We start from the raw sequence: 24,338 nt of genomic DNA, 5'->3' as shown, positions 1-24,338 counted from the left end.
AGTTCGAGCAATCATCGAGTGTCGGCATATTGATTGAATAGGATGAGGAGAATGTGTGTGTGTGTGTGTGTGGGGGCCAAGGCGGGTCAATATTAACTCAAAATATTGCCCATGTCCGGATAATGGTGGATAAAACCAATTGATTTCGCCCGCCTGGTAAACAATAATCAACAACCATAACAACCATCAAAAACAAACGTTGAATCGACTAATTAACCAAAGCGTTAATTACAATTCAGCGGCCAAATCAATCAAAAGACACACACACACACACACACACACACACACACACACCGAAATGTTTCGCTTGATTGATTCTTAACATTCTATTGACAATTTCTTTATAGGAAGCTATTTGCAGATGTGTGTCAGCTCTTACAAAGACAATAAAGGAATGTGAAAGCTAATATATGGATTAGTACTATAAATATTTATGCTAATTTATGGCTACCACAAATTTTTGTACGGTTTCTTTTAGCTTTGATTTAGGCCTAGAAAAGCTAAAATGTTAAATTCCCAAAAATAGCCTGTCTAAAAGTGCATATCAATATAATTATATTTAATTTTAATATTTATAATGATAAATCATTTTAAATTCAAAGATTCATACAAAAATGTATAAAATATGAAACATACAATTTATTTATTTATTTATTTAATGTCAACTAAAGTCAGTCGACACAAAAAATACAAATCGTAAGTGAAATATAAATTTAATTAAATGTATGATAAAATCAAAAATTAAATATAAATTAAAAAATATTTATAATATTTCTGCGAGTACTTAAATTTAATTTATTATTTATTAAATCAAAAATGTATTTGAGAAGATTAAAATTGAAATTTAGAGCTTTATCAGATTACGATTGCTTCTGTTATTCAGATGCATTTTATGGCCACTGATAATCTGATAAAATAAAAAAATTATAAAGAATTTAACAAATTGGTTTGTTCGACAATCTCACAGCTAGGTCATATTTATGGCTTATAACTTATACGCTTAATGCCACAACTTAAACATTTTGATATCCCCATTCAGGCCAGAGTCAAGTGGGCAAGGGCCTTAAAGCCAGTCGGCTTAAACACTTAATCAGTTAATTGTTGTTGGCAGGAGGCGTGCTGCCGGCAAGATGGCAATGTGGACATGGGTGCGATTTTTTAATTAACAGCGCCATTTACACAGCATTACGACACGCACACAACAACACTGGAAAGCGCCAACACACGCAGAGTACACTTACACCCACACACTTACACACACATATGCAGGCACAACAAAAAAGAAAAATGGGCGCTATCACGCCACAATAACCCCAAAATTTATTCACTTTATTGATAATGCAATAAATCGCAGACAGTGGGCGTTTGTAAGCGGCTGCATCTGTATCTGTGTGTGTTTGTTTGTGTGTGTGTATTATGTGTTTGCAAAGGCCGCTTGCAACTGTGAATACCTGTATATATATGTATATATAAATATATATGTGTGTGTGTGTGTGCAAATGTGTTGCCAATTTTTTCGTAGCATATTTCGGGCTGCTGCATATTTTTCATGTTTGCATATTTCATTTCAATTTTATTTCTTGCCATCTATATGAATGGATGTGTGTGTGTGTGTGTTTGTGTATGTATTTATATGCACTGTAAAATATGCCATGAAAATCAACAAAAATGCACACCCAGCACACAGACACACACACACACACACACACACACACACACACACACGGAGAGCAAAGTGAATATGAGCCTCAGTTTGCAGTTTTCGCAGCCATCGTAAAATTCTCACGCCGCATACCATATGACAAAAGCAAAATAAGAATAAAAAAAATATTTGGTATATGGGTACGTATATGAGTGCAATTGTATTTCGATTTTATTGCTTTTGTCTTTTAGAAGAGGGGGTGCGAGTCGAACAGGGCGGAGGGGCGGAAAATATGGCAAGAACAACAAGTAAAAGCAGTAACCTATGAAATGCGGACAGTTGCAATATTTTCGTTTCATTTTCAGCGCAATGTTGATAAGACAACAGGCCCAAAAGGTCGCATCGGGGGTTGGGTGGAGTGGAGGTGATGAGGGGTAGTCAAGCATGTCGGCTTACATGCTCGTTATAATATCCGTTTCCGGTGCGCACCCAAAAATACAGGCCACAGTTCGCTCAGCTCCAATTTAGCATACATTCCACTCGAGTCTTGAGTCTGGTGTGTGTTTGTGTGTGTGTGACAAGCTGTGTGTGTGTGACAAACTGTGTGTGTGTGACAAACTGTGTGTGTGTGTGTGTGTGACAAACTGTGTGTGTGTGTGTGTTTATTGGCCAAAAAGCAGAGGGCTTTAAAAGCAGTCTTTAAGCTGAACGTGAGCCTGACAGTTTGGTCACGCTTTATTTGACAGCCACCCAGTTGCAACAGGGTCCAGCTCTTTGCTTCCTTGGGCTATGGGTTCCTTGGCGCAGCTGCACGCTATTCGCACTTCCGGTTTACAGTCCATTTAGGGGCACCATATTGCGGTGTTGCTGTTGGCACTTTTGAGCATATTTTGCAAAATCATTACTTAAATACACACACACAAAGAGAGAGAGAGAGAGAGCGAGAGAGAAGGAGAGTGCGCAACAGAGACAGCAAGTGAAAGATAGTGCCAAGTGGCCAGTGAACTAACTGCCAAGTTGTTACCTCTTGTTACCTCTTGTTGCCTGTTGTTTGCCTGTTCGCTCCGTTTACCTTTTTGCCTCCTTTGCTTTTTGGCCAGTTTTAAAATGCATTTTCGTTATTTGCCGTGCAGCTGCGTCGCACAAGCCGCAATCCTTTCTCCATTTTGTTGCAACTCGTTTTGCCACCTTGCTGCAGTTTAGTTTCTGCCGCTTTATTTATGAGCTGCATTTGCGTAGCCAACTCGACGCTTAAATTCTACAATTATTGCAACAGCAAATTTTGTGCAGCCATCACGAATATTTATGTCCGTGTTACGCATTTCTTTTTTTATTTTTTATTTATAGCAAAGAGGGGCTGTCTCTAATGGCATTCCCAGTAGTAGCTGTTGTTTTGTTTTTTCTTTTCTTGTGAGTATTTTTTTTTTTCTGACTCAGGTGTGAAGATGCCACTGAAACACTTCACAGCCCACCAATCATCAATATTGACTATTAGATTAGATGCCAAGCTTCGCCTCAGCTTCCCCCCCCCCTCAACACACGCGTAACAGAGCCTATGCATGTGAATATCTCTATTAGTAGCTCTCTGAGTAGCCGCCGTTAGGTGTGAAAAATTCCAAGTGAGAGAAAAGAAATGGGAAGAGTGAAAAGAAGCTTGGCTCGGCGCAGCGCAGCGCTGGCAATTAGCGGCGACTCTAAAATCTAACAGCTTGTCAAAGTGAAAGGCGCACCGCAAATGCTTCTATTGTGGGTGGGGCAACATCTTAATGCTGCCAATTGCGCGTTTTATGCATCCACAGTGCCGTCTCTAAGCAAACACTCCGCTCCCCACCCCCCCACCCCATCACCCCCTCCAAAAAAATAAATAACTAAATGAAAAAAAAAATGGGTGAGTGCGTAACTAATTAAATAGCTCTCTGAACTCAGCTATTTGTTACCGTTCTGGCTTATGGCTCATGTGCACACGTACACGTGCATAGTATTTGTTAATAAATGTGTATTAGTGTTTGGCAGTTGGTTTTGTACTTGTAAAAGGGCGACCCCTTGCGCCCGCACCCTCACCCCTTAACCTGGGCCAAAAAAAAAAAGCTGCTTCACTTTAATTACACTAATTACACAACTAAAAGGATAATCGTGTCGCTGACCGCAACAAGTTACACTTTTTGCTTCACATTCTGAATGTTCAACCTCTCAATTATTTGTGCAACTTTTTGCCATATGTTAGTATACTAATTATCACAACAATTTTCGGTTAACTAAGCCATGAATGCTGACTTAATTGACCAAATATAACCGCCGAAAGTTCCGCTGCAACTAATACCTTTGCTAAAACCAATTGTAGGATAACATTTAGTATGATTTTGAAACTCTAAAGTACAAAATGCAACAAAATATGTGCTACGGAATCCATCAACTAATTAACTACAACTTTTGCCGAAGCTTTTGATTATAATCCCCATTTAGCATACTAATTAGATATTTTTGAGAAACCGAATACATTATTTGAAATAATGGTTGTTATTAGGCAAATAAACCATAATTGAAAGTTGGCAAATTTTTCATATTGATTCAAAACAAAACCGTTTAGAAATCTTCCAGCTCTGAACTAAAATTGCACAATCAATTCACCTAAGCCAACAAATATCTAAAATGTAATAACCTAATTACGTTAAAGATTCAATTTACTTCAGTTTCCGAAAAGAAGGAGAAGTGGATAATATCTATTACACAGCAGCCAAAATTTGAGCATAGAATAATTTGGCATTATTGTTTCGATTATCACCCACATAAGCTGGCTGTTTTAATGCTGGAAAGTAATAGAGTTGCAGCTTAATTTGTTGCAGCAACCGCATGTGTTTTGATGCGGCTGGCAAGTGATGTGGCAAATTGAGGAGAGGAGGAGAGGAGAGATGAAATGAGACGCCTGAGTTCGAGAATCGTTTTCACTTTAGTTTATTAAATTCTATGCACATGGCTAAGATGCTGCTTAATCGAATGGCCACTTAACTGGGCAGCTTGACTGCCACTTTACAGAATTGATGTGCGCAGGCGATAAGTCAGGCTGAAGCCCGTCTCCTGGGTGGGGTCGAGGGTCATCTCGTCACTGGAGAAGTGCATCATGTAGGGCGGCGACGCTGAGTGGGATAAAAGTAAACCGATATTAACAGCAGGTCAAGGATGCTGGCTGCCGACTGCTGGTTGCAAGTAGTTACCATATACTATCAAATTGTCGTTGGTGCCACAGTAGTATGTCGGCTGATAGGCCGTATTCCTTGCCAGCAAGGACTGCGGTATCATCAGATAATCCTCCTGTCTGCCCGGCGTATGCACCGTCGCATGGCATGCCTCATCGTAGCCTTCGCCCTCGCCAATCTGCTGCGCCATGGAGAACTTACTGAATGTGTATCTGCAAAAGAAGCGCACAACGTCAGCTGTGAACACACTCGCACACTCAGACAGTGGAACTCACTCAATCATGCTGGCACTGGGCGTGGACTTGATGCAAATGGTGTAGCTAGTGTCGGGTATGTAGACGGTGCCCATTGCCGGCTGATAGTTGAAGCTGCGTATGGTGCCCGTCAGCTCTGTGTAATATTGCTCACAGCCGGCAGGTGCCAGCAGATCGTAGTCCGCGTGATGCGATGCGAATATGCCCCGCAAATCTTGCAAGCTGTTCGTGCTACCCGCAAAGCCACCCAGTAAGCTTGACCTGCGTTTGCTGGTCGTCTGTGGCCCCTCCACCTGGGTGACAATCAGGCGCCAATTGGTTTGGGGCCAACGTGTCGGAATGGAAAAGGTCAGCGTGATCTGATCGATGCCAGATGCCACATTGAATGGCAGATACAAATGCTGGCCGGCATTGATGCCACACAGCTTAAACCTGCCCGCCTCAAAGTAATCCTGGCATTCGAGCATTTGATCATCTGCCGCACTCACCGTCGGCTGTTGTAGCTCGAACTGCTCGAAGTCGATGCGCAGCTGTTGCACATTCGCGCTGTATGCCTCAATTGTGTACTGGCAGATGTTGGTGGTGAATGACGACGGATTCCGGATGATGGTGCGCTTCAAGCGGGTGGTCGTGCCACATGCCATATTAGCTGCAGTGCAAATGTCGATTAGTTATGGCTCAAATATAAAGAAGATCGTGATTGCCAAAACAAACTAACCATAATAAAAAATACACTTTAGACAGATCTTTGCTCAGAGAGCTGATACAAGGGTGATATCAAGACCCACCTAATCGCGTAGATATATATTTATTGTCATTTACTTCTTCAATTTCGGCACAACTTTGCTCAACTGTTTGAACAACAATAAAGCTCGTTATTGATAGGCAAAGAGATGCTTAGATCAAATTTCAATTTGTGGCCAATTGTTAATACTTTGCAATAAGGCATTGACAAAGTTTGTTAGTATGCTTTTAATGGTGTGTGGACACATAAAATTGATAGCTAATTTATTAACACGATATTCCATTCTAACATATTTTTTGTTTAGCTATACAATATAAGATAAGCCAAAGTTGAAGTCCATTAAACCAAAAATGTATCCAATAAATGCTCTGTCAAATACCAGTTCACTCAGATTATAGATATGGATTTAAGGCAGTTTTGATAAGTAAACACTGACTGATATCTGCTTATTAAACCCGATTAGGATGCAGGATCAAGTCTATAAGCTTGAGCACACACGCCGACACTATTATTACTTACTTTCGCAACAGACGCCGTAGGTGCCGCAGTATCCGTTGACTGTGCCACCCTGCCGCATGCATTTGAAGCGCGTGAGGCAAGTGCCCGTCGCACCGCCATTGGTGGTGCAGCTGTCTGCATTAGTGTTGCGTCGACGCGCCTGCCGCCAAACGATTGGCTCGATGTTCTGCTCCTCGATTTTGGTTTGATTAAGTGGCACGAGTTCAGTTGCCACAGTAGTTGCCTCCTCTTGTGCATAGGCGCAGGCGCAGATGCCCAGCAAATAGAACCAGATCGGTGATCGCATAATCCTTATTGTTGTTGTTGTTACGGTTGTTATTCTTGTTGCTATGGCTATTTGTTGGTTTTAACTGTTCAACGATTTGTTGCTGTTTCCGACTACACTTTCACATTTAGAATGAGCGGCCAAGTGTTGAGCGCTGCGGCTTTTATATGACGGCAGCGTTAACAGCGACTGACTGTAACTTGTGGCAACTGCGACGACGGCAGAGTTGATGTGATTTTCGTGTTAGAAGCACTGTCTATCAATATTTGTTAAGTAAAATGTCTAAGAGCGGTCATGGTATGGTCAACTAGCATGAATACCATATAAATATTCAAAGTATTTTGAGTGCTTGTTGTGGCGAGTCATTGAACCGCGCAACTCAAACAACGCGCTAAACACTCATCCGTGCTCTGCTCGACGAACTAAAAATTCCCGTAACTGGGTTATGTTTGCTCTATAATACAAATGTCTTCATCATTCCCACATATCATCAACGAATTACTTGCGATGATGTCAAAATTAAAAAAAAGAAAAGTGTTACACATTCCTCTCTTTCTCTCGACAAAACTCGATAAATTTGTGTGTGAATTTGACAGAAGAAATTATCAATCAATCAATCAATCAACCGCTTATCAGCACTAAAATTGCCCAATCACAATTGTGAAATGCCTGTGACAAATGAGACTCAGAAAGGAAAGTGCCATAAAAATGAAAAATAAAACTTGAGAAATTGATCAAATTCACTAAATTGATACATCAATTTCAGTTGGACAAGAAGATATTTTGGCAAAGATAAAACTATTTATAGTTTTATTTATATTATTTTATTTTTTCTATCTTTTGATGTGGCAATATGTTTACTTGCTAATTGTTTAATGATATCATCGTTGATTTAAATGCACTTAACATGTATTTCACCTAAAGAATATATTTTGTTGTCTTTTTTTATCATTTGTTTATTTTCCTATATTTTAATGAGCTCGCTAAAGCTCTTCATCATATACTTAAGCTCTTATTATAGCTCTTACTTACAGCTCTTCGCATATACTTAAAACAATGTTAATACAAACTATTACTCTTTTACTTCATCTACAACATTTCTTAGTTTATTTTTAGCGTATGTCAGCTTGTCAGTTGGAATAACTACAAGAATTCTAATTGGAAATTCACAGTGGAATTGCACAGATGCCAATTCGAAAATAGCTCGCCCCCTGCCAATATGATAAAACAGATCGATTTCTTATCGAGGCGCCCTGACAGTGCCAATTAGCCAAACGAGCCAGCCAAAAGCAACAGCAGCAACTATAAAAGCCAGTCGAGCATCGCCGGAGACTTCAATAGTGTCAACATGAAGGGATACATTGCAATCGTTTTTCTCTGTGCTGCTGGCGTGGTCGGCGTGCAGGCGGCTTCTGTGGCCACGCCCACCTGTGGCGGCACCACCGCCGCGAAGGACATAAAGCTGGTGAAGCCGACGAATCCGCCACGCGAATGCGCCTATCACATCAATGCGTACAGCAAATACGTTTGCCAGCTGCGCATCGATTTCGCCATGACGCTCGCCCAGCCCACGCTGCAGGATCAGGCGCAATCGGATCTGAGGACGGTCGAGTGCACGCAGGACTACTTCGAGGTGAACGGACTGCGCCTGTGCGGCGTCGAGACCTGGCAGCACATCTATGTGCCGTTCAATGCCAGCGCCGGCGTCTCGCGCGTCGAATTGCTCATCATGCTGGCGAATCGTGCTGGCGGCGCCTACCTGCCGACGCCCGAGTGGAATATGGTCGTCACACAGCTGGAATGTCCAACCGGTTCGTCTGTGCGTGGTGCAGTGGAGGCTACACAGCCGGAGGCACGTGCCAGTTCATTCAATGATGGTTTCCTGGTGGCACCAGTCGGCTGCCTGCAATACTTCCCGGATGGCAAAGGCGTTGTCAAGTCCTTCAACTACAACGATGGCAAAGGCATCTATCCGTCGCACATGAACTATGCCATCTGCTTTAGACGCACAGCAACAACTACGGCGCTCATGTGGGTTACACTGCATTTTCTTTCTATTTGTTCGTAATTTGGAACTGTTGCCCATTCCTTCCCAGCATTCGATCGTACTTCTTCCAAGTGGGCTCTGAGACTGCGGCCAGCAATTTGTTGACTGATAGCGCCTGTTATCGCAGCGGCAGCTCGGGCGTTCAAAGCGCCGATTTTCTAATGGTACCCCAGGCCCTGCTCGTGGATAACAGCGAACGTGCCACGTATTTCTGTGGCGAAACCAATAAGGATGTCGTCATCAGCAGTAAGTTCGCAGCTATAAAGCTTTTAAAAAGCTTTTTCTAACACAAAAGCTTTCGTTATAGGCAACAGCCCGGGTCCTTTGATGGTGGTTTTCAACAGCGATGAAATCTACCAATCCAACGAGGCTGGCTTCGCTTTTACCTACACTGTGGAGTAAAAAGCTTTTCGAGCTTTTTGAGCTGTTCAAAAATGCGAAATAAATCAAGTGAAAACACAAAATTTTAGATCCTTGCAGGTATTCCAAAATGTCTAACGCATTGCAGAAGAGCCCTCAACTTCTTAGATGAAACTCAGATCCATATAGAAAAACTATTTTTGAAAGCTATATCTTATTATTCATAGGAACAATCAGCCTGTTCTTACATAATGACAGGCAAGGGTATTCAATATTCGTCTACTCTATTCAATTTGATGCAATCACTTCTGCGTTGTCTAAAGAGTCGAATTCTTTGCTTTCGCTCTTTTCATATCGCTACTATCAATTATAGATACATATTTGCGCACCTATCAAAGCTTGAGTTGAGTTGACAGAACTTATCGCTGGTAATTACACGCTAGAGATAAACAACTACAGATACAAGTACAGATATCTCAAGCAGTATTACAAATTGGGTGTCAACTTGTTTAGAAACAAGAAAACCACTTGAAAGGAATGCATCAAAAAATCATTTGAATTTAGTACACAATAAATAAGTCGGAGAGCTTTACAAGCTCTGCTTGCCGAATAAGTGTTGAATGAATGTTGAGGAAATTCAAGAAGTTCCTCAGATTTATTTACGTATTGCGCGCCTTCTTTTTGTACAATTGTACAATTAATAATGGCACATTGATAATGCTTTTAAATTATGTCGCAGCACGAGGCGTGCTCACATTTTAATTAGGCTACAATTAGAATGTACAGATTGTGATTGAATTACTGTGCGTGACTGCGTCAGTCTAAAAATAATAAATAAAAATCCCAAAACTGATATAGACAATACTTAAAGAATCACTCATCGTAGAGTCTTATCAGTAATCAGTACAAAATGCACAGAAAAACGAAGGTTGACAAGTCTCTTGCCCATTGAGCAATAGAAAATATACATATTGAACTAAAATTAATGTAAATACAGCATAAAACACTGAATATTGAATTAAGATTACAAATAAAAACACAAACATTTGTTCGTTTACATTGTTTTTTGGCTTTCAAAAACGTTAACAGCGCGCGTTAGCGTTTATGTTAAACTCAAAATGGACATGTTAAACTCAAACTGGCGCTGTTAAGAAAACAAACAACCCAGTAGGAAATAGCAATCAGCACACAGCAAGCAAATCGAGCCGCTGCCGGCCGGCGCAATTGTTGCGTGGCCTTTGCATGTTTTTGTGGCATGTGCGGATTTCAGTTGCCGTTCAACTGCCGCGAATTCCAAACGTCCCACGCGGATGTCCACAGAAGAAACGACTTTTATTGTGGCGCGCAACTCGAAATATGAATGCGACAAGTTCAATTGTTAAACATTGTTTTTCGGAATGAATGAAAACTCAATTCTTTGATTTGAATGTGAATAACGAATGATGAGTGGGAATAGTGAACTACTCAATGTCAGCCAGTAAAAAGTGTTAAGATTAATAATAACCACAAGTGTCGCTGCTGTTTTTGCTGCTGCTGCTGATTTGTTATCGCCTGGGTGCAGTGCGTGCCGCTTAAAAGCCAATTTAAGTGGCAAGCATTTAATCAAGAGTCAACTCTCGAGTTGAGGCGACGGCGCAGCATTGTCACAAAAGAGAGACGACGACGCACCGGCGTCCTTGGCATGCCTTCGTGCGTGTGCCCCAATCCCCCGGCTCCCCTCCACCGCGCGAGCATCCATTGTTAAGGAGCTGCTGCCTTCCCGCTAAAATTCCCAGTGAAAACATAGCCATAAATTAACAACTAATTCAATTAACTGCTGACAACGTGAACGAGGCGCTCAAGCTGCAGTCAGGACACACATCACAGTACCCCCATACCACTATACCAGAAACAGGCTTGAACGGCAAAGGACTTCTCACCCCGCCACCTCCACTCCTCACTTCCCACTCAGTTGCATTCTTCTGCACATAACGAGCTGGGTTCGTCTTTTCGCATTCTGGTAAGTTGATCAACAATGAGGCGACCCCTTTCACTCCTGGCCTCTAATAGACTGTGTGTGTGGGTATGTTTGGGTGTGTGTGTGTGGGCGTAGCTCAATTATAATAACGAAAATTACAAAAGCATCATTTTGAGCTGGAATATGAGTTATGTGCAAGATTGGCAATTATCAAAATACGAAGGCGATTCATAAACTATTGTTCAGAATTACAATTTGTATTTTGTGTAGCAAGTAAAGAACGAAAAATTGCTCATAAGAAAATAATTTTTGTCACTCAAAAAAATCTTTTAATTTATCGATGAAATTTATTGAGAATAAAAACTAAATAAAAAATCATGGTGTGCCTAATTTCGCAAAGGAAACATTTTAATCACATTTTCTGTTTGCTGTGGGACTAAATTGTATTTTTCTACTGATCCTAGTATATAGATACATATTATACACATAGATATTTTATATCATAGTTCCAAAAACGTAATAAATATTGTATTAAATTGCTAGTTAATTTGTACTTATCTTGCAAACACTAGACCTTAGTTCCCTTATATATATATATATAAGTATCTTCATTAATAATATGACTTTTAGATAAGATTAGTCAAAGATAAGCCGACCAATCTCACCAGAAGCACTTTATATAATACTCCTTCCAAATGTAACTAAAGTTTTCAACATTGTTTTGTTTTTAATAAATATTTCTGGACTTGACCAGAAGGACTTTGTTCGATGTAATCTTTGACATGTCGACAAAATCTGCTCAAAGCTGTATAAGTATTAACCTTTTTATTTGGGAAAAGCCCTCTTACAAAGCTTAAATTCTAGACGTGCTTTTTAGGGCTCGCTGCTAAAAGGCCCCTTCGAGGCGTATGCAAATTTATGCCTGGGCTTCTTTTTCTTAATGGTCGACAAATCTCGGCTGCATAAATCAAAGCCAACTTTTTGACTTTACGACCTTTGGACATTTGACACGCCCACCTCTTGGGAGACTTCGCTGTAAAATTGCACGTTGCGAAGCCATAAATCTTTTGCACGACAACGGCAAATGCCTTTAATTGTTTAAAATTCAAATTCAAACAAATCGAAATAAAAAAAGATTACAAATAGCGACAATAAGTGATCGAAAAAAATCGACGATGATTTCACGCAAGGCGACGCGACGCGAAGCGACGCGCCTGTAAGTGATTATTTATCATTGTGGCACGATCATGATGTATCTGCAACCATTTGTCAGCGTTGGCCAAAAACAAGTTGAGCCTAACGAGCCGGAGCCAGAGTCAAAAGTAAACACAATTTGCTAGGCAACATGCCGTTTATTGTCTATTTGACATTAGGCGCTTAACTGGCGCAACCAAACCCACCACCCCATCCCTCAAATGCCCCGCCCCCCGCCAACCAGCTTGTCTTATGTACTTACTACTTAGTATCAGTTAGCTTGCAAGTCATTTATCAGTTTAGTTTGAACAATAAACGTAGTAGCAGGAAAGCTGCACACAAGTCTTAGCCAAATGCAGCGACGAAAACAACGCATCGCTGACTGCATTTCATTGGGGTACTGTGGATGGCTGGGTGGGTGGATTGTGGTTCTTGTTGTTGTGGTTTTTGGCTGTGGTTGTTGTCGTTGTGGTTGTCGTTGTTCACGTGGTCTCTAATGCAAGCGGAATAAGCAAATAATAACGGACACTAGATTTATTTATCATATACTCTACGCAAACAGTCAGAATACAGCGAACTGGCGACGCCAAGACTTGAGATATAAGACAATTCACATTCACATATATATAAAAATATATATCGTATATAGGAAATTAATTCTGAAAACGCAAACACTGATTCAGCTGATCTTAATTGCAGTTGAAGATTTTGTCTTATAATTACATATTGTAGGCAAACTGAATTACATTCATTTAGATGCCCTGAGTGTATATAGATAAGGGTTTCTATATTTTTATATATATTCATATATAGCGTTGTTATCTGTGCGATTACATAAGCGCTGCTCGAACTCATTTCAGTGTCTGCACTGATTCTGACTTAGTTATTAGTTTACACATTATTAGCAATTAAAAGTAATTGAAAGTTACTCAAATTAAACTATAATTGTCAATCAATGTGTCAATAAGTAGTCTGCGTAGATTATACAATGTAATAAGCTACAAATAGATAGCACTAAATGAATTTATATTGAGTAATAAAAACCATTTCAAATCGCAGCAGACGAAATTTGCAGGGTAGCTTTTATAAACAAATTGATTTCTGTTTAAAATTCCAAACAAACCTTTTAAAAGTTTGAAAGATAAAATATCTCGCTGAATGCCCAGCTATCCGTAATTAAATCCGTTTTCTTGAAAACCAGCCTTTATCTAATATTAAGCAAATGCCAGCTATCTGTAATTAAATCAATTTGCCAAAAAGACCTGCCTTTATCGGATATTATACAAAATTGTATAAAGCCAAATAAAACTCTTAAGTTTTTGTTTTTGTATATGATAAAACAAAACCATCAACAGTGCTATATTTATAAATTTAACGGTAATTTAAAATACCCCAAAAATATAAATAAATATTTGCTTGATTGTATTTCAGTTGAAAATCGAATAACATATATACTACTACAAGAAAAGGTGCCCAATGAACTATTCTTCCTAAATCGCTACCTTGCACATTGAACTTGATGAGCATCTAAATCTTGATCTTGTTTCTGGCCAAAAGCCAAAAGTAATTTCAGCAATTAATTTTCTCACTGGACGTATTATAATAATTACAGGTTTTTCATCGCCGATACACAAATGTTTATTGCACGTACCATTTTCAATTAATTGCAATACCCCAATCTATATCTATTCTAGACATCAAAACCGCATTTTCTATTGTTAAATTTAACATTTTGTACTCCCCCTCTCCGGCCACAAAAAAAATAAGCAAACAATAAAAAGGCGAGAAAAAATCGCTTTTGCCGTTGCTGATTGAATTTGAATTGTGCGCTGAACTAAACACAGGTTCAATCAATTTTCATTATGATGGACGGGCCCAAATGGGTGCTGGGGAGGGGGGAGGGGGGAGGGAAAGTATTAATAGTATTCGTCATCGTCATCGCAGATGCGTTGCATGGTCAGCCGGATTTGGTTAGAAGCTACAGCTAAAAGCTAAAACCACAAATTAAAATTAAAATTAATTGTTATTTGCAGTCATTAAAAACTACAATGTTTTTCATTTTCTTTGCTAAAGCAGACACAAAAAACAAAAAAAAAAACGAAAACCGCGCGCGAAACGCTAACAAAACGCACGCGCGTCTCGCTGAGTCACCCAAAGATGGGGCAGGTTTCTATTAAAATGGACAACGTGCTACGTGCAACAGTTGCGTGACAGACAGACAAACAAACAGGTGGACTGGCTAACTGACAGCCAGGTAAACAAACCACACAACTAATGTGAGCTCTTACATGGCCAACTGTGTGCGGGTTCAATTAACGCACAACAAGAAAGAGAGAGAGAGAGAGAGAGTGGGCTAGAGGAGGTGTGGGAAGGGAGGCTGCAGAGTAGACCCTGTCACGCCTTTAAAAGGCAGCGCAGCAAATCGCCAATCAGCCGAACTGGCAGAAAAAGTTGTTAATTGGAATTTAACAAGCACTAAAAGCGTCTAATGGAATAGTTGGCCAGGAATAGGCCTCCGCTTCAATCTCTGCCACGCCCCTTCTCTCATCGAAGATGAGCTGTATTCCAAGTGGCTACTGGATACTGGCTACTGTTACCAGTTTTACCCACTCAACAACCGAAGCAAATTCAGTTTGACAGCGCCTTCTGTTGCTGTTGATATTATCGTGTCAGCAAATGTAGAAATTAAGTTTGGACTCGTTGCTGATGATGGGATAGACAGCAATCGCAATCTGGCCCTGTCTCTCTCTCTCTCTCTCTCTCTCTGCCTCCTGTCTGCACTGCTGTCAGTATCATTTACGTGCCAGCTTCAGCACAAGACAATCAACTTATTTGTCTGCTCCGCTAAACATTTCAAAGCCAAACCAGCTGCTGTGCCGCAAAACTTAAAGCTGATAGCAGAGGCCAGCGACAGAGCCAGTCGCAGTCCCAATAGCAGTCGCAGTCGCAGTCCCGGTGCCAGTGCCAGTACCAGTCACAAACAGAGAAAAATGCCATGCCTTGACCATTTCCAGCAGTCGCTACATTCCGCTGCCCAAGACAACTTTTCAATCGGAATCTCTTGCATTTACAGTCAGGCTGCTCCATCAGCACCCAATAGCAAAATCAGACGTAATTGAGAACTAATTATATGACAATTGATATAATCAAATCTTTACTAATATAATAAACTAATAGTGTTAATTACTGTTACAAGTAATGAACTATTACCTTCCTTTTATTTCGAATAAATATAATTAGAGTATAAATGCATCATTTTTAGCAACTCATAAATGTAATATTTAACATGAAATATAACATATATATAAAGAATATAAACACTTGATAAGTTCTTCAGTAATCACTTTATTATTGATTGATTACCAATTAAATAAATAAATGCTTAGTGAGCACAGTAAATATAAATATAATATAGAATAATCACTTATTTCTTGATGACAAATTTAATGTACATTAAATGCAGGGTGTCCACTAGTCATGGACTCGAAAAGAAAAAATAACTCTACCATATATCATCTTCCAAATGAAAGCTTTTATTTCTAACATGAAAGTCGTGCGGAATATGTCAGCGAAACTGGCGAGTTTTAAGCATGACTTTTACATACCAAAGAAAATATTTTTCGATCAACTTTTTTTTCTCAATTATTTTGCCCTGATGTTGTTGTTATTACTGTTGTTGTTGCTGCTGTTGTATTTTGCATCTGCCTTTGACAGGTGACTGGCCATGCGGGCATTGCTTTCAGGGGCCACAGACCTTTTGATGCTGTCTCGTGGCCGCATAGACAGCCTGATCCCGCCGACAGCTCACCTTCTGGGCAGCCTGTCAGCGTTAATGAAGCAGCCGAGCACACGACCAACAAGCAAAATGTTGAAAAGCGCAACGCCAAAAATTGCACATGTCACACGTGCCGCATCTTTTGATAATCCAAAAGCCAGTCAACTGGTTTTTGGCAAAGCAAACCACAGAAGCAGCCGGCCCAACAACAACCAAACCACCCACCTTCCCTTTCCAGTCCCTTGTTGCTGCGATGCTTTTGTTTTGGGACTCACGCCGTGCCAGGGGCATTAATCAATTGCCATCTGCACTCGGTCGCAGTAGGATCGGCAGGGAGTTGTGCTGCCTGTCGCCAACTTGTGCCTAGACCAGTGTTGGCCATAAATAACAGTGTTCGCTGCGCCTGACAGTGGCACGATAGCAGCACATTTTACCTGGTCACCAAACACCTGTTGCTACATTGTATGCACTTTGTCGCCGCTCTGGTGGCCACTTCCGTTTTGTAATACACTGAATAGGTATCCCACACTTGTGAAAATAAAACATGAGGCAGACAGAGGATGGCATCTTCAGACCCACATTCTAAATACATATTTTAGGGCGGCCACAATATATATGTGCAATTAATTCTTTTTTACTTTATACTGTGTACAAATATTATAAAGATTGTCTAATTATAAGAATTTATAATGTTAAATATAAAATATTTGATAAGACAATAAGATAAGGCATGAAATTCAATTCATTTCATTTAAGCTTTTGTATTGTCTACAAATTTTACACAAATGTTATATATATATTTTTGTATAAATTCCAAAGAATTTAAAATGTGTAATATTAAATATATGATATGACGATAAGATAAGCCGACTTGCACTGCGAAGGGGTTATTCTTGTTTGATTATTATTTCTATTTATTTTTAAAACTAGGTACTTTTTTTATGTATTTTGATAACTAGCTATTGAGGAGGGTATCTCGAAGTTGAGCACAGTTGACTAGAGCACTCTTGTTCTTGCTTTACATTCTGCGCGGCATCAGATGCGAAAAGATGATTTGCAACATCTTTTAACTACAAACACAGATATGCTCTTTAGATAAAGTCACGCGACTCTTAGAACGATAGGGACGGAAGGGCGGCACTTGAATTTGCAACTTTCTCAAGCAACCATGTTTTACATGTCACGGATGGCAAGCCCATAAATCACACGCAAATTGCCAAGCAGCGACTTTACACCCAATTTACACCACCCCTCCGCACCCCTCGCACATAAACACAAACTGCTCGTTCCACACGACAAGCCAGCCACTTGTTGCCATTAGCAGCAACAGAAGAAACCGTCACAAATGCGTTAAGCTCCAGCGCGACATTTACTAAATATGTTGCCCCACCAAAGCCGTTGATTGACACATCAAGCGATGAGTGTGTGACACATTCACACACACATATAAATTGATGGCCTTATCAAGTCTCTAAACGCTTGCCGCTTAGCGGAAGTGGCGCGTCAAACATCGTTCGACATTTTGGCCGCAGTCGTTGACAGCTGCTAATCAAAATAGCGCCAAAAGCAAAACCAAAATGTCATTCGAATTTTACAGAAGTCCCCACGCAGTCTCTCTGCTGGGCACGGCTCCAAAAACTACAAAGACAGCGACAACACCAACCAACCAACTGCAAATTTTGGCTTGCAGAATTGCAATTAAATGATGCGTGTCAAGTGTGTGGGACGTGTCTCTGTGTGTGCTTGAGAAGGGGATAGGAAGTGTGCAATGAAATGTGGATGGAAACTATTTATGAACCTAATCAAAAGCGTTGAATTTTTGATAAATCGGCAAAACTTGATTGATTTATTACTATTAATGTTGTTGTTATTATTATTTTTATAAATATTAGTAGTATTTGGATTTGAGAATATATCTGAAACGATGTTTAGAAAAATAAAACTCTAACTATTCTTGGTTATTTTGTAAAACACAACTTCATCTTTTTTTTAGGTAATTTTTCATTTAATAATGTTAATGTAATGCAATAAAATTCATTTCGTTGGTATTTAAAGTGAAATATTTATAATTTCTATAAAATGTACATTAATATTAAATTTAAATCACAAATGTGAAATAACCAAAATAGTATTTTAAACAAATAAATTATTTGCTTATGGTTTGATTATAGAATGTCAAAATGCCGTTCTCTGCAAATACAAAATAGTCAACGGCAAATAACCAAATAGAATATATCGAAAAATGTTGAAGATTCGGGCGGATTTTAATATATTCAATTTCAATATGCATATTCATAGAAGTTAAATGATTGGCGTTTTGAGAATGACAGCATTATATTCCCATGAATGTTAAACACATGCTGTAGCTATGGGGAAGTGCTTTGCAATAGTAATAGCTCCATATTTGCCTTATGTGTGCTGATTGGCCTTTTGACTTGAATGCTGCGAAAGCCATTTGCCTGAATGCCACGTAGCTCAATCGAACGCCAAAGCCAATCGCGGACCGAATGCAAATGAAGACATTTCAGTATGTTTTGGGTTCCTTGGCTCTCTTGCATTTGAATGTGTAAATCAGGTTAGTGTTTTTGGCAAAAGTGGCGTATGCGTAATATTTATGCGATGCTTCATGCTAGCTGTGTTGAATTGTTGCGGCACATGTGGCAGCGTTCCAACTGAGACACCGGCGCGTGGCATAAATAAACACATTTTGTGGCAGCAACAACAGTGGCGGCAGCTTCTTGTGCATTCAACATGCAATCCAAAGGCAGACAACATGAAAATTGCATTAGAGATGGGCCCACAACAAAATGCACCCACTCATCTAGTCAGCTGACCTCCTCCGCTTCCCTCTATGCTCGTCTATAGAGCTGTTGGGTGCAATTAAAAAAGTGCATGAGGCGTAATTAAAAATGTCAGTGGCGAAAGTGAAATGTTTGGCACCAATTTCAATTTGAATTTTTTCAGTATATCCATCCGTCAAAATAACAACTATAATTTTGTGAAATTTTATTTCATATTTCGCTACCCTTCAAACTTTGTTATCTGTTGTTTGTTAATTGACATTTAGCCATGCCAACAGCCGCTAATTAGTTGTCGTGCAAAGAATAATTGCTATAATCAAATGTGCTGCAAAATTAGTTAAAACCAAAACAAAGCCTTTGCCACACAAATTTCTTTCAATTAGCCTAACGCAAAGTTAAAGCCTGCGGCTAAAAGCGTCCCCCATCATCAACTTGCCATATTTGGCCATTTGGTCAAATGCCAGGCTGAGTTGGAACTTTAACGCAGCATTTCCTGATTCTCGTCGGATTTTAGAATGGATTTTGATTTTGACCTGGTTATTGTATACGTGAAAAATGTGTTGACCAAAAAGGGAGCAGCAAACTTAAAGCCGCAGAACTGTCGACGACAGCTGCTGTTAATATGCTAAAAGCTTTAATTAAAGCATATGGGGTATATTAGTACGCCAATAAAATACACACATAAAGATTGTTGTTTTTAGAAAACAAATATGATTTCAAATGCTAGTAATATCAATTGAGTTTTAGTTGAAAACAGAAAATGAATATGAACTTATTTATTTAGATATTGGCTCACACTTTTTTTGAAAATATATATTAACTGGAAAGCTCGTAATTTCAATTAAGTTTGAGTTTGTAACAGCCAATATTGAAATTGGTAGTTACTTTATTAATGCTAAATAAAAAATAAATAAAAGAAAGCTAATAAAAATTTTCAGCTATTTGTTATTTTAATAAATCAATTTACAATTTAAAAAATATAATATAAGTCAGACTAATTTAAAATGTATAATTCTTAAAAGAACTTACATCTTTTCTGAGCGTAATCATAAATAGTAAAAAATAGTCACGTATTTAATAATAGATGTAAACCTTGAAATTAGTTATCAACTCCATATCTGACTAGATGGACATTATAAATCTTTCCCTGGAGCCGATTCCCAACCTGATTCGAAATTTATTGGAGTACATATAAACAAAAAAAACACACACTTAACCTTGACCTTATTTATTTCACAAGTGGCAGCACAAAGCAGTTTAGTAAAGTTTCGGAAAATGCCATAATAATAAATAAATGTTGTTAGATAGTTTATCTTTTGGTAAAAGTTCACATTATTAAAGTAATTGCTGGGTAACTGGCAGTCAATCAAACTAAGTAGCCATCTCCCTTTCAGGATTTCTTCACACTCCGCAAGCAGTACGAAATGTCAGTTAATGAGTTTGAGGCCGAGGTGGAGGCCTCATAAATAATGCAAAGTGTTTCATAACCACACTTAAGGGGCAACGGGCATGGGGAAAGGCGGACAAGCGGACGGGCAAGAACAAATTGAGCAACTGAGCAGATGGCAGCTCACAATGCTCATACGGCATGTTGGCCATTGTAAGACCCATGTCTGCTGTCGTCTGTCTATCTAAATGTCCAAGTCCATTTGTAAATGCCGTAACAAATCTCCATCCACACATGCTGTGCCCTGTCGCTCAGACACATTTAATGAGGACCAAGTGGTGGTCGCATGGTGGTTCAGGTTATATTTTGTGGTTTGTCTCAGTGTCTTTGTATATTGATATTCAGTGGACGCACAGTGCACGCAATAGCAATCAAATCAGTACGCTGCTTACTTCTGTTATTTATAGTAGCCATCAACTTTGTTAGGCGTTACTTTGTTTAGCTGAGTAGGTGTGGGCTGAGTGGTGCTACAACAATTGGCTTTTGTTCTTCTTGGCACACAACTAAGGAGCCTTTGCTCCAACTGTGAGTTCACAGCATATATTTTAAATTGTATATAAGTTGTAGGTTTGGATTCGTGCTAGCGCATAAAATTTGTTCGTTTGACTTTGGCTTTCCTCATTTTTTTGGACACTTTTAATTAAATTCGTGCGGCTTTTGTTTAAATATGCATAAGAAGCAATTACGTGGAGTGTCCTGCTTTTAAGTCTCAAAGGCGTCAACCCAATTTATGCTAAATTACTGCCTATTATATCTATTAGTATTGCGGTCAGCCTACTCACATTTAAAGCCCAGCACTTGGCCAAGATGAGCAGGCAACTACAAAAAAATTTAAAAGCAACAAAATCCTAGCATTCTGTAGATTCGCTTTGTAGCGGTAACGGTTACCAGCTACTGAAAATTAAAACGCTTAATTGAAGTTGTTGTGGCTGCCATTTTCCCAAAAGCCTTTTGTTGCCCCCTCTTTTTTTTGCCTTTTTTGCCTTTTGTTGCCGACCCATTATGCTGGGCATCTTTTGTGGCTGCAATATTGCAGGTAATTAAGATACCCCCAGACACAACACACACACAACATACAAACAGAGGAAAATTTATAGAACGAAAACAACCATCTACATAATTCAACGGCAGAATTTCATTGCTGCACACTTTCTTTTAACGCCTCTGCGCGCATTAAGTGGGCGGCCTTGTAGTACCAGCCACACCCCTCACCCTCCAAACACGGCTACCATTCGGCGTTGTCCTTTTTTTTTGTTAATTTTATGAGGACCCTTGCCGGAGATAAGACGATTCAGTGTGAGATGTTTGAAGTGAGGCTTCGAGCATCACGTCTTTAGCTCAAGGACATTTCTTTAATTCACGAATGGTTAAAAATACAATATAGCAATGAAGAAGTTGCGAAAAACCCCTTTATAGATAATGTATATTATATCGATTTCCCATGAATATTTATGGCTCATGTGCACTGTCGAAATAACTCATAAATATTAACAACCTTTGGCAACTGCCTGGAAAATCTAAGCTACTATCAAGCTATTATCTAAATCATTTAATGGCTCACAGCTTTACAGCTCATAAAGTGTAGTCATAAGTAAAATTCACATTCAATGTAATGTTTTAACCTAAAAATCAGTGCAAAAAGAATGTCGAAGTATCAACTTAAAGACCTAAATAGTTCCAAAAATTTTCCATGGTTTTCCAAGTTAAACTTGTAATGGCATTAATTATTATCATGTGATATTATTATTTTTATTGGAAAACTTGCAAGCAAATTATGGGTTTCCGGAATAAAAAAAATTATTTTTATAGTCTTCAGTTCAACTTAGTTAGACAAGAGTTTTATGGATTCATCTTCATTTTTATTTAAGTAATAGAATGCTAATAAGTAATATATATTACAGTTTTGACATCCCACAAGCGAATTTAAATTTTTTAACTGCAGATGAAACGATTATTCAGACGAGAGCTGCCTTTTCTGCTTAAGAAACAACCAAACGAAAAGTTGTTATGCAGTAGATTCAAATGCTGCATTTAGTTAACCCAGTTCGGTCTCGCATGCAACATGAAATATGCAAAATAATGCAGCACACAATGCAGCCGCAGCTGCTGCTGTTGCAGCTAAAAATGCTTCGGCTTATCGTCAGGAATGGCACGCGCTCCTTTTTGTGTTGCCAAATTCATGAGTGAAATTGAGAAATTCGCATAATATTGCGACCTGGCACAGAGTGCTTTTGGCCTTTGCCTAATGGCTACACATTTAAAAATGCTGCACGACGGATGAAACTAGCTGAATTTTACGAATGCAGCGAGAGTTTATTCAAATAATGCTCAGCTTGTGTTTAGTCGGAAGATATTTTATGATTGACTTGTCTACACATTTTTAATAACTATTCACGTCTCTTTAAATCTGCTTGCAAGTGCATAAATGAGATTACTGTCCTGACCTTAAGCAATGGCTAATTTTAAAATCTTTTATGTGTCAGAATTTTAAAAAATCATCGACTAAACATAGACAAAGCATCTAAATGTGTGTGCATATATGTTTTATATACAAAAAAATAAGTAAGTAAAGCTTAACAGAACAGTTTCAAGATCTACTCAGTCAAATGTGCCTTAAAATATTTTGCATCTGGCTGTAATGTATCTTCAAGTCAAAATTAATGCATAATGGGTTTATTTATGCATTACAAATAAATAAATAAATCCTAACAGGAACAGGAAAGTTACATTCTTTACTCACACAAATTGAGTTTATTTCTTTAAAATACAATCTAAAATATACCACACTACACAGGACATAACCCAGTACATAAGTTGCAACTATCGTTATTCTTAATGCTGCCAAACAGTTGGCATACCACTTAATGACCCATACATTTTCCAAGCTTATTGAATTAGCCGGCACAGCAGTGGTAGCAGCGGCATCGGGAAATCTTTACAACCAAATCGTGAACGTCATTTTAATTGGCAGTCCGGCGAGCAATCAGAATTATCAGAATGTATCTCATAGATAGCAGCGCACAACACCAAAGGTTCAAAGCACAAAAGAAACTGAAATTCAATTGGCCAACGGCCAAGCACGCAAAAAGGCAAAAGGCAAATCAGATAAGCCAAAATGCCAGGCACAACATAATGCGTTCCACTCGCTGGACAAGCAGGCAACTGGTTTAGGGCATAGCCCAGAGAACAGAACAAAGGTACTACAACGTATACATGCCTTGTAATGAGCTTGTGATTGTATCCGACAGATACATTTGTGTTACACACACACATACTCAGGCAAAAGTCAGAGTCATTTGTTTGTTGTTGTGCTCAGATTTATGCTCATGTTATTTTGTTTCTTTTTTGGTTGTGTTGTCAAGCGCAGCTACTAATTAAATGTCCACACAAAGCACTACGAAAAGAGCTTGCAAATATAAATGAATAATAAATGAGAAAGTACGACTGCCAGATGCCCTCTAGGCATATATTGAAAGCCCATTAATATTTATAGAATATCATAAAACAAAGTACATTTTATTTAGCTAACTATTGCCTAAAATAAATGTGTTCCACACAGGCCTCATAAAATCTATTAACTTTTCCGTGTACTTAAATATTCATATATTTTAAGCAGCTACTACAGATCTATTTTCTTTCGCTCCTCATTCAATATTTTTATTAATTATTTTTATTCTAAATATCTGACAAGTTAAAGTGGCATTTAATATATTTCTGCCAAGTTAAAGTGGCATATAAATTTAATTGAAAACCGTTCATAATTTAGAAGTATTTCTAATCTCATAAGCTCATCACGGTTTATAAACTTGCCTTTATATAACAGTTAAGTGCTTATGTGTGTGTAGCTAAAAATAATTAAAGAATATACTTCTACTTATATAATTGTTACACATCTTATCAAAACAGAAAGATAGTCATTTGATCAACGCCTTTGCACATAGTGTATAGCATCGCAAAAATTAGATTTCACACACAACTAAATTAATTAAGGCAATGCGGGCTACTTGAATAGCTTCAGCTCTATCTTCAACTAGTAAGTGTAACGTGTGGCTTGGTTAATATACTTACCAAAGTTGAATGACAACTGAAAGAAAGTTTTACACTATAAACGTGCAGTGCACTGAACTTTCATGTGGGG

At 38.8% G+C, this 24,338-nt stretch overlaps 3 protein-coding genes across 3 annotated transcripts in view; 2 read left to right on the top strand and 1 right to left on the bottom strand.

Moving 5' to 3' along the window:
• Positions 1–4,644: 4,644 nt before the first annotated feature.
• LOC6559151 lies at positions 4,645–6,640 on the bottom strand. Its single transcript, XM_001986865.2, has 4 exons — positions 6,355–6,640; positions 5,112–5,739; positions 4,855–5,048; positions 4,645–4,776 (listed from the first exon to the last, which is right to left on the bottom strand). Exons 1-4 carry the CDS (start codon positions 6,638–6,640, stop codon positions 4,670–4,672), a joined length of 1,215 nt encoding a protein of 404 aa, XP_001986901.1. The 3' UTR covers positions 4,645–4,669.
• A 1,312-nt stretch (positions 6,641–7,952) lies between these two features.
• On the top strand, positions 7,953–9,130 carry LOC6560080. The gene is made up of 3 exons (XM_001986864.3): positions 7,953–8,650; positions 8,716–8,912; positions 8,974–9,130. The coding sequence occupies exons 1-3, from the start codon at positions 7,968–7,970 to the stop codon at positions 9,066–9,068; spliced, it is 975 nt and encodes a 324-aa protein (XP_001986900.1). The 5' UTR covers positions 7,953–7,967; the 3' UTR covers positions 9,069–9,130.
• A 1,152-nt stretch (positions 9,131–10,282) lies between these two features.
• LOC6559701 (calcitonin gene-related peptide type 1 receptor) overlaps positions 10,283–24,338 on the top strand; it is a 35,372-nt gene continuing 21,316 nt past the window's right edge. The window contains exon 1 of the mRNA XM_032735197.2: positions 10,283–11,025. The gene's annotated coding sequence lies outside the window, so the exon portion shown is untranslated. The remainder of the gene's footprint in view (positions 11,026–24,338) is intronic.

This window comes from Drosophila grimshawi, unplaced genomic scaffold, assembly GCF_018153295.1.
Source record: "Drosophila grimshawi isolate 15287-2541.00 unplaced genomic scaffold, ASM1815329v1 contig_1369, whole genome shotgun sequence".
Taxonomy (NCBI): domain Eukaryota; kingdom Metazoa; phylum Arthropoda; class Insecta; order Diptera; family Drosophilidae; genus Drosophila; species Drosophila grimshawi.
Note: the sequence above shows the minus strand (reverse complement) of the source record. Positions and strands in the feature narration are given on the sequence as shown.

Excerpts from the sequence above, each read along its gene's own strand:
- LOC6560080 (XM_001986864.3), top strand. The coding sequence starts at position 7,968 with ATGAAGGGATACATTGCAATCGTTTTTCTCTGTGCTGCTGGCGTGGTC. Across the intron at positions 8,651-8,715 it reads GCAACAACTACGGCGCTCAT|CATTCGATCGTACTTCTTCC; the intron begins GTGGGTTACACT and ends ATTCCTTCCCAG. Across the intron at positions 8,913-8,973 it reads TAAGGATGTCGTCATCAGCA|GCAACAGCCCGGGTCCTTTG; the intron begins GTAAGTTCGCAG and ends CTTTCGTTATAG.
- LOC6559151 (XM_001986865.2), bottom strand. The coding sequence starts at position 6,640 with ATGCGATCACCGATCTGGTTCTATTTGCTGGGCATCTGCGCCTGCGCC. Across the intron at positions 5,740-6,354 it reads CTACGGCGTCTGTTGCGAAA|CTAATATGGCATGTGGCACG; the intron begins GTAAGTAATAAT and ends TTTGCACTGCAG. Across the intron at positions 5,049-5,111 it reads CCCAGTGCCAGCATGATTGA|ATACACATTCAGTAAGTTCT; the intron begins GTGAGTTCCACT and ends CTTCTTTTGCAG.